This window comes from Cuculus canorus, chromosome 16 (genome assembly GCF_017976375.1).
Source record: "Cuculus canorus isolate bCucCan1 chromosome 16, bCucCan1.pri, whole genome shotgun sequence".
NCBI lineage: Eukaryota > Metazoa > Chordata > Aves > Cuculiformes > Cuculidae > Cuculus > Cuculus canorus.
The window spans coordinates 7522919-7533006 of NC_071416.1; the positions used below are offsets into that span (position 1 = coordinate 7522919).

The 10088-nt window shown below is 45.5% G+C and overlaps 1 protein-coding gene across 2 annotated transcripts; it reads left to right on the plus strand.

Moving 5' to 3' along the window:
* The first annotated feature begins 417 nt into the window (after positions 1 to 417).
* LOC104057054 (protein 4.2) lies at positions 418 to 9830 on the plus strand. 2 transcript variants are annotated; one of them, XM_009558377.2, is made up of 13 exons: positions 418 to 569; positions 2116 to 2301; positions 2865 to 3095; positions 3490 to 3608; positions 4352 to 4474; positions 4877 to 5054; positions 5426 to 5564; positions 5946 to 6049; positions 6366 to 6608; positions 7431 to 7751; positions 8060 to 8220; positions 8656 to 8789; positions 9680 to 9830. In XM_009558377.2, the coding sequence occupies exons 1-13, from the start codon at positions 560 to 562 to the stop codon at positions 9828 to 9830; spliced, it is 2100 nt and encodes a 699-aa protein (XP_009556672.2). In that variant the 5' UTR covers positions 418 to 559. The 2 variants fall into 2 exon arrangements, with proteins under 2 accessions (XP_009556672.2, XP_053937121.1); XM_054081146.1 differs by lacking the exon at positions 9680 to 9830 and adding an exon at positions 9288 to 9665.
* The last annotated feature ends 258 nt before the right edge of the window (positions 9831 to 10088 follow it).

Consider the following 10088-nt stretch of genomic DNA (forward strand, 5'->3'; position numbering starts at 1 on the left):
CATCCTTGGAGATATTCGAAAGCTACCTGGACACAGTCCTAGACAACCAGTTCTAGGTGGCCCTTCTTGAGCAGAAGTTGGTTGAGGCAAGTTCCAGAGGCCCCTTCCACCCCAACCAATCTGCAATTCTGTGAAAGCAAATCTACACTGTTAAGTCTACGTTGTAAATTTGAAGTGCATTCTGTGCATTCTTTAGAGCAAAGGTAATATTTACATTTCCTACATTAGGGTCCCCAATGCACAGTTCTTTGAAGAAATCATCACTTGCTGTTTTAAAGAGCTCACATCCTGCTGTGGAATTTAAATCCATCTGTAGGCAGGAAAAGTCACCTTTCCATTCCTTAGTGTGGTCTGAGAGATAAAGAGAGTTCTCAACTTCTGCACAGCAGGCCAGCAAGATAAGCTGAACGAGAGGCAGCACCATCATGCCCCACCCTGTATAAAGACATTTAACAAACAACCTTGCAAGTAGATAATTTTAAAAGAAAGACGAAGGAAGGAGCCATTGGCCACCAGAGCAAGCAGGAGCTGAAGACTTCCACGGTACAAGGAGCTAAACATGGGCCAAGGTAAGCAAAAATTACATTGGTTAGTCCCAATAATTTCCTGCTTCATGCCTGTGTTCATGAGGCTTGTAGAAGAGGTGAGCTTCCTACAGGGCAGGAGCCAAGCAAATGCTCCAAAGGCTATGGGAGTTCAGTTCACAGTTCAGCTGCAGAAAAAGGCACAGCAAAGAAGCTGGTATCAACGCCCAGGAGTTTGAGAGAAACAGTAAGAGGCAGCTAAGTCAGACATGAGAGTTTGGAGGCAAAGGCAGGAGACTTATCCTTAGCATAGGGGATGGGGGACAGAGAGTGGGGTAAGCCAGAACAGAACACTGAAGCAAAGAAATGACTGTTTTAGCTGCTTGAGCAAGGAGAGCATCCACGTTCCAAGTAACCTTGAAAGTGACGGCTAGATCCATGAAAAGTCACAAGAAAGGGAAGGAGCCACACTGCAGATGACTCTCCAGTCTACAAGACAGCCAGAACAGACTTCTTCATCACAGAGAAAAAAAAATATGAGGTCAGAGCTACCTCCGTAAAGCTTAAACTGGTGCAGAGCTAGGAACTGGGAAAGCCATAAATAGATTTGAAAGCCAGACCACAATCACTCACTTTCAACACATGACAAAATTCACACAGGAAAAAAGGAATAAAGCGCACATTCCAGTGGGACTCCCAAAAACACAGAAGGGACAACAGAGAAGGTATCAATTCAGAGACCAAGGCAAGGCAGACAGAAAGAGAGAGCAGACCAGTGAAAACTGAAGAGTAGCAACTGTGGCTTTAGCACAGGAGGAACAGCTTTAGATAGCACCAGAATGCTGTGTGAATTATTTTATTTTTCAGCTGGGACAAAGGGAGAGACCTGGGTCAGCAATGAGAGGCAGCTGACAGGATGTGTCACATAATAGCAGCCGTTACAATCCAGAAGTTCATGGATATTAGAGATAAGTTGGAAGCTGAAGAGATAACCAAGGTCAGGATAAGCCCAAGGCTGAGAAAAACAAAAGGGTGCTACCTGCTCCTCACCAAGAGTTCTGGAAATATTAAGAACAGCACCAGAACCAGAAGAAAAGTACAAGCATTTGACCACACTGCAGCCACTGAGCGTTAAACTCGGTGCTTGAAATTGTGGCAATTGTCTTCTCTTTTCTGGTGCTGGACAGAAGCATGCTCAGTACTTCTGTGCACGTGATGCATCTGTCAGAGACACATTAATAGTCCAAATGTAGTCACAGCGCATGTTCAGTGCTAACCACAACACCTGTATCACCTGAATGCTCAGCTCTGTTCCATGTCCTTTCCTGAGCAGGGATTTTCCATTATCACTTGGTTCACTTAATGAAGCTAAGATATAAGCAAAGGCAGCTCATAAGGCACCTGACACAAGAACAACCAAGCTCAGAGTGAAGGCCCTTACACTGAATGGGCAGAAAGTCTCAAAGGCAGGGTGACTCTGTCCGAATGGCAAAACACATCGGAGCTGGTTTTGCATCTCAAGATGTAGCCCAGGGCCAGACTGTGGGCAGCTCACAGCCCCAAACTCATTCTATTTATTCTCATGCTACAGATTTGAGCATCAGGAAATGTGATTTCAACATCACAATGAACAACAATAACCACCACACAGAAGAAATCAGCACCGAAAGGCTTATGGTGAGGCGAGGGCAGCCATTCACTATCACGGTGAGCTTCTCAGCGCCAGTACACAACTACCTGCAGCAGCTGAAGAGGACCTTCCTCATAGTTCAGACAGGTAACATCATTACATACCTTTCAGCTAGTGAGCTTATCTAAGGCAAAGTCAAGTCTCCTGTGTTGGGACTGCAGAGCTAAAACTAGATCTCTTCCCAGAAGAGACACCTAAACACATTAACCAATGCAGGTGCGCTACTCCATAATTCAAAACTATTCCAATCTCTCTTCTCACCCAGCTTTTGGTCTAGAAACATTCAAACTTAGCTAGCCTGTTACAGATGTTTTCTGTTACAGTGTCGTCTAGTGGGACACTCCAGAGGGGCAGCAGCATTCAGCCCCAACTCGCTTTACAACAATCTGAGCATTTGGCTGTGGCTTTTTTTACAAGACATGGAATCCCAGGAGCAGCATGTCTGCACCATTCTGTCTGTTCCTGATTAACATAGAGACCTGAGTGCAGTACTAACCTTAAGAAGGCTCACAAGCCCATGATGCTAAAAGGTTAAGACTCTCTCACAAGAAAGGAGAGATATGGCTTCAAATATAGACAAGGCCCCTACCATCTGCATGGGGTGAGGATGCGTGTCTGGAATAGACTGAACCAGATCTCTTTGGCTGCAGGATCACATCCTTCCAAAGCAGATGGAACCCAGATTGAATTTCCCATCTCGAGGCTGAGAGACCAGAAGCAGTGGAGCGCAGCACTAGAAGAACAGGATCCATGCTTCTGGACCATCTCTGTGAACACACCTGCCAATGCTCCCATTGGCCAGTACACTCTGCTTTTCCATGCCACCAAGTCTCACTGTCTCCTGGGCAACTTCACCCTTCTCTTTAATCCCTGGTGCCAAGGTACGTGGTCAGAAACAGAAAGGCTGGCTGGGATCAGGCACTTCATAAGAACAGCTTTTGAGCTCTGCCACTCTGCCTCCAAGAAGAAGGTTGAGGCTAACTCACCTCCTGCTTCTTGCCACTCCCACCCTACTCCTCATAGCAGCTTAGGAATAGAGAAGTAAAAACCAGGAGAGTAAAAGAGCCACCTAGTGCAATAGCCTAGGTCTGGAGGAAGTTCTGAACACAATGACATAATTCTTTCCTGCCCAATTCAGAATCTGTGGTATTTTTCCAGGGCAGAATGCCAAGGACTGCCCGAGTCCCTGGACTGCCATGGAGTCTGCTGCTGTAAGAGACAGTAGGTACATCTGAGGAGTGCTTTCTTCTTGATGCTTTTTTTCCTCTCATCTAGATGACGAAGTGTTCTTGGGTAATGAGGCACAGAGGCGGGAGTACATTTTAAACCAAGACGGTGTCATCTACTGGGGGACTGAAAATGCAGTCCTAGCACAACCTTGGGACTTCAGTCAGGTAAGCAAGAGGTCCACCAAGTCTCTGCTCTCTTACAGCCACCAGCAGAGGAAGGGTGCTTATCTCCTGTGTGTACAGGATGCTATCCTTCTTCATGCTATGGCTTTGATGAACGAATCTGCTCTCTCTCTGCACTCACTGTCTTTGTCTAAGACTGTGAAGGACAACATGGATGAATGTATGAAGTACCATAACCCAGTGTAGGTAATTTTAGCTACCTTTTCAGGCTGTCTTCTATGAGAAATGTATTGATCCATTTCTGGGCTTTGCGTGTCTTACTTCCATCAACAGATACAAAGGCATTTAACATAGCTTAGTAATTAATATGGTCTCTATTTTACAGGCAAAATAAGGACAAGTAGATCTTCCAATTTGTCCAAGGCCATCTGACACAGCCAGGGTTTAGAAAAGGATTTTATTCCGCTTTAGTGCCACTAGATCACAAAAGCACCTCTGTGCAAATCTGGAGAGTGGCACAATCAGGAAAGCATCAGTTTCCCTTAATCAGGGGATGCAGCATCACACTAATGCATTACCACCTTGCCTCAATAAAGCTGCAGGTCTGCCTATAGTAGGTAGTGATCCCCACTCAAATCTCTGCCTGGAGCTCTTCTCCACAGCCCACTTATAGAAGACTATAAGCAGAAAGGGAGAAATAATCCACACAGTTACAAACCCTTGCAGGGCCTCCAGAGTACAACTGTTCAGGCCAAATTTCCTGAAATCATATGTTCTTGTTTCAGTTTGAGGAGGACATCGTTGATATCTGTTTCACACTGCTGGATGTAGGGGAACGCCATCAACGAGACAAGGACCACACTCAGCGCAGGAACCCTGTTTACATCTGTCGCACAGTTGCTGCCATGGTAAGGAGAGCAAACAGCAGCTCTAACCCTAGCAAAGAGGACCTGAGCATAGAGCAAAGGCAGGCACCTTGTCAAGCCCAGTTTACGGCAACACCCTGACCAAGGAGGAAGCCTGCCCAGGGCTGTTCCAGACAATACCTCCTGCCCATCTTCAGTCCCTCCTCATATTCCTGCAGCAGACAAGTAGCACTGCAGGAGTTTCTTAGCAATGACAGTACACTTACTAGGTAAATCTCAGGGGAGGACACTGTACCTGTTCTGCTCAGCCATGGCCTTCATGCTTTGCACAAAAAGTCTTTTTGGTTTCCTCTGCCTTGGGAGCAGCTTCATCAAACAAGATGAAAAGTAACTACCAAAGAGCAGCAATTCCTTAATCTATCTTTCTTTCCTCTTTTCCTGCAGCTGAACTGTGATGAGTTTAGAGGAATCCTTAAAGAATGTGAGACCGGGCAATACTCTAACGGGACACCCCCTTCCAAGTGGCTGGCAAGCAGCTCCATCCTTCGGCAGTGGGTTGCATTGCAATGCAAGCCTGTCTGCTACGGGCAGTGCTGGGTGTTTGCTGCAGTCATGTGTTCAGGTACAGTAGTGTTTCAAATGCTTTTGCGTTAAGCAAAGTCTTATTTGGTCTGCAGAACCTCTAGCACATGCCTAAACTCCTGGATTGACACAGATCCCAGTAACATAACCTCTAATCTTTCAGGGCAAGGCAGATCCTCAGAGTTTCCTCATCAACACTGCACATCGCTAGCTTTGAGACAAAAAAAGCTTCAGTACACAACACACCTATGACATCTTACTTCTCAAGGGGGCAATGCCTCTTGCAAAGTCCAAACAGCAGGCCTGGTGCCATTCCAAATCGGTCTAGCACCAAAAAAACTCTACATCTATCAGCAGAGGCACTCTTAAGGCAAGACGCACAACTCATTCACAGTTCTTTCTTCTGCACAGTTCTGAGGTGCCTAGGAATTCCTACCAGGGTGGTCACAGGCTTCACGTGGGCTCACAACACTAACAGAAGCCTAAGAGTGGATGAGTATTATGATGAAGATGGGACACTGCTTACACAAGACAAGAATGCCTGTGTCTGGTAAGAAAACATGGCAGGGCCCAGGCAAGAATTTGAGACAATACCTGTATCTAGGCAGTGATGGAGGAGGGGGGAAAGAAAGAGGTAAACAGCTGTAGGGGAGTGGACAGGACACAGCTCAGCTGAGATCCTGTCTAAATGACCTGTTATTGAGAAATTGCCACAGCCTGAACTGAAGAGTACTCTATTAGTAGGGCCTACAAAGCAAGAATGACAGCCCAGTCTAGACAAAGAAACTCCACTTGTGTCATAAACCTCTGCTCTCCTCAACATGCAACGAGCTCTTTTAAAGAAGCATTAATTGTTTACGGTTTGGCTAAAACTTTACTGCACGTCAGAGCTCACTCCCTTGGTATAAACACTTGATGCTTTCTCTTGCAGGACCTTCCATGTTTGGAATGAATGCTGGATGGCTCGAGCAGACTTGCTACCACAGTACAGTGGATGGCAGGCACTGGATGCTACCTGCCAGCAGAAAAGCAAAGGTAAGATATCAAAGATGGGCTTGGGAGCGTGAAGGAGAGAGTGGTGCAGGAGAGAAATAAAGCAGTTCAATATTCCTCCCTTCCCCAACTTCCAACGGAAGGATGCAAAAGGACAGGACTCTGTTGATTTTAAGCACTAAATCACCATTCACCTGTCCGGTTTGTGCAGCTTGTGTAGCTCTAAAAGCTCTATCACAGCACTGCTCCCTTATGTCCTCCTAAACTAGATACTTCACCACTCCCAGTACAGGCCTAAACTAGGCATGGGTCTAAGTTGGTAATCCTGAATCTTAAGTGGGCCACATTTTCTCTTCAGGTCCATCTTTCTGTGGGCCAGCCCCTGTTCAAGCCATCAAGGAAGGGGACACAGAAGTTGATTATGATGTCTGCTACTTCTTTGCTGCTATCAATGCCAAGTGCCAGGTCTGGATACAAGAAGCAGATGACTCCCTCAAACCAGCTCTCGGTGGGCCAAAGTACATTGGCAACAACATCAGCACCAAGAGTGTGGCTAGTGAACGCTGTGAGGATATCACACACAACTACAAGTATCCTGAAGGTACAGGATGGGGCAGTGGCCAAGCCATTCCCTGCCAGTGCTACAAGCAAAGAATAAAGGACTACAGGGCATTAGGGTCATCCACGTCCCTCTACTTCCCCTTTCTGAATGGCACACCACCTTACTTTTGCTGAATACAGAATCAAAGCACAGGTCATACCACAGATTTCATCATGCTTAATTATACTAACCAGCCCTCTAGAAGGCCGGTAGTTTTTTCAATAGGCACTTTCCTGTCTGGAAATACTACTTTCCCGATTTCTGTTACCTGTTCATTCCATACAGTCACCTCCCATTACTTTTGTCATACACACAGATATATGTCAGATTACAGCTTTCTGAGAATGACTGTTGTGCTCCCAGATATTGTCTAAATTTTTACCTCAAAAAGTAACTCCCCCTTCAGAATCTGTTATGAAGTGCTGTTTCCCTGAGATCTGAACCCACCATCTCATCTCTCCTATGGCACGCTGTCTCCTTGGCTGCAGTCCATTGCAAGGGAACAGCACCGTGTCCCAGACACATCTGCAGCTAAAGAGGCCACTGCCTCTTTCACTCCAACAGACGTTAGCACCAAGGTGCATTAAAAACCACGACAAACCTTTTCAAGCAGAATCTTTCAGGTATGTCCAATGAGTGTGCCATCAGCTAAAATTCCCCAACTGCACCAACCAGAATCACAGCAGGATTTCTCTCTATGCTCTGAGAAACAATTACGTACAGTAGTGCCAGGATAATTCAACACAATCTTTCTGCATTTACTGCTTCACACTAGTAAACAGGAAAGAACACTAAAATATGCACTCCGTCTTTTTGTGACAGGTTCTCCTGAGGAAAAACAAGTACTTGACAAAGCCTACAGAAAGATGGAGAAACTTAGGACTACCAGAAGCAGTAGTGAAACACAACTTAGGTTCATTCCTACTGCCCTTGAAGAACCAGTTAACCTTTTCATCCACCTCCAGTCAAAGAGTTCACTGCTACTGGGACAAGACGTTCCATTTTCCATTGAAGTGTTTAACCACAGTGGTGGAGAAAAGGCTACTCACCTGGTAGTCGCAGCCCAGTCTCTACATTACAATGGTGTGCCTGTTGCCCTGCTTTGGAAGGAAGAGTTTAATTTTACCCTCAAAAGCAATGAAGGTACGGATTCTACTGGGCCCATGGTGAGAGAAGTAAATCTAGTCCTCTGACTTCCAGAAAAGTACACTTAGCCCTAAGTCTACAAAAGCTTGGCTGAATAGCTGATTGTAGGTGGTTGAAATAAAAACACATCAGCAACATCACCTTAAAGATTCTGAATCTGCAAATATGGTTGGGATTCATTGAGCTTTTAAAAGCTGCAGCTTTTTAGTACTAGGATGGGCACTCAACACTCCTAGATGCCATGCAGGCCAAGAACAGACTGTACTTATCTGTATTGTCATCTGTATCTCACCACTCTATTTCAGTTAACAACCTGCAAGTCTCCGTGCCTTACTCACGGTACAGAGAACAGCTGGGAGAGAACCATGTGCTTAGGCTGACTGCCACACTGAGAGACGAGGACTCCTTCCACGTATACTTTGCACAGGAAGAGATCAGCGTTTGCAACTCCCCTCTCACTATTGAGGTTAGGCATGTCTATCATTCTGTTACTGTAGCAATGAAAAGACAGCTATCATATTGATTAAGCAGCAGAAAAATTCTGCTAGGTTGAGTGGCTCTCCTCATGCTCTTTCCTTTCAAAGCTCTGAGACATCAGTTTGGAAAAGGCGAGTTACGCCACACTGTTGTTTTCAGTACTCTCACTTCTACCTTGTACGAATGCGAGCGTAAGGAAATCCCAATGACTCCCAACTCACTCACCAGTCTGGAAATCTGAGGCCACAGAAGGAAACTAGAGCAGAAATCTGTAGTTGACAAGAGAATGAGTTGGACTTTGCCTTTTCTGGCAACTGGCAGCTCAGGCAGAGACTTCTGGCACCAAAAAATCATTTATCTCCCTTTAATAGTATAAGAACCTCTTTCCTTCTCTCAGTTTCAGCACATTTCCTTCTTCCAACAGTTTCCAGAAAAGATGGTACAATATCAGCCAAGCTCAGCAAAGATCAGCCTCCAGAACCCTCTCACAGAGCCCCTGGAAAAATGCACAATAGTGGTTGTAGGGCGAGGACTCATTTACAGACAAAGGAAGTACAGGTAAGTACAAACTGACTGATTTAAGAATGGTAAATGAAAAGAGACACAATACAAGTCAGAGAAAACCTTGCACAGGAAAGGCTGTCCCCAAAACTAAATGTGCAACAACATGGCAGGAAGAGTGCTACAGCATGAAAAGCCTGGAATTTCATCCTTTATTTACAGATAGTACAAAATATTTTCCCACTGAAAAGGAAAAAATCCAGATAACAGAACTTCTAACAGATGCATAAGTGGAAGCTCGTAATAGTTGTCAAAGCCTCAACCCTAAGAGCCTAGCCAGGAGATGGAAAGCCCCCAGCCAAAGGGGTAACAAGAGAAGTACCACGGGACTTAGGCAGAAAGACACACTAAATAAGACAACAGTTATAGGTCACCAAAATGAGCTCTGACATTCAGGAATTATTTGCAGTTGAGAAACCAATAGCTTTTTAGCCAGCAACTTGAATACCCATAAGTCGGTCACTGTTAGTGACTCCTTCCACCCACTACCCGCAGCCAGCAGTAAAGACAGACCCTGTGAAGAGGGTCTTCCCCTTCACTACTGGAGAATCGGGCAACTCTGACTTAGCCAAGAGTCATCCAAAAAAGCAGGCTCTCATTCACATGGAGAAAACCCACATTTCTCTCAAGAAGCTGCATTAAGACAAAGCAATTTCAGATGTCTCCAAAGGGAGTTCAACCTTCCTGCCGTATCTCCCTCCCAAAGTACTGTAAGACCACAATTCCATTGTGGTGGTGTAGACAACTGTGAGTCACCTTCTGATTCCATTTTCTTTCCTTACCTTTTTTTGGCACCAGTCCCCTGTCTAGCAAATCCATCCCCTAAGCCCTGCGAGCAAGAAATACAAAGAGGTGTCCTTCCTGTATAATCCCTTCTCTACTTTCAGGATGGGCCCCGTGCAACCTAAAAGCATTCAAGAGCTGCAAATTCCATTCACCCCCACCCAGGCAGGACCAAGAAGACTCACTGCACATCTTACCTGCCTTCAATTCCAGAACCTGAAGAGCTACAAAACTATCGACATTGCAGCTGCCTGATGCCCAACTCAGAACAGGTCCTGCTGTCCTGTTTACAAAAGAGGGGTCATGATCAGTGCCTTGATGCTAGGCAAGCACAGATGTTGACAGTTTAATTAAAGTTATATTTAAAACCATGCCTGACTCTATTTGCACAAACTCAACTCTCCTTCATCTGCCACTGTGCCCACTTCCCAGTTTTATAAGCTGAAAGTTAGGGCAACAAAGACAAGTTAAACACCCAAGCAGATGCTGCATTTCTCACTAAGCTTACGTGCT

Coding starts and splice junctions, on each gene's coding strand:
- LOC104057054 (XM_009558377.2), top strand. Junction 5,565..5,945: donor GACAAGAATGCCTGTGTCTG/GTAAGAAAACAT, acceptor TTTCTCTTGCAG/GACCTTCCATGTTTGGAATG. Junction 7,752..8,059: donor TACCCTCAAAAGCAATGAAG/GTACGGATTCTA, acceptor ACTCTATTTCAG/TTAACAACCTGCAAGTCTCC.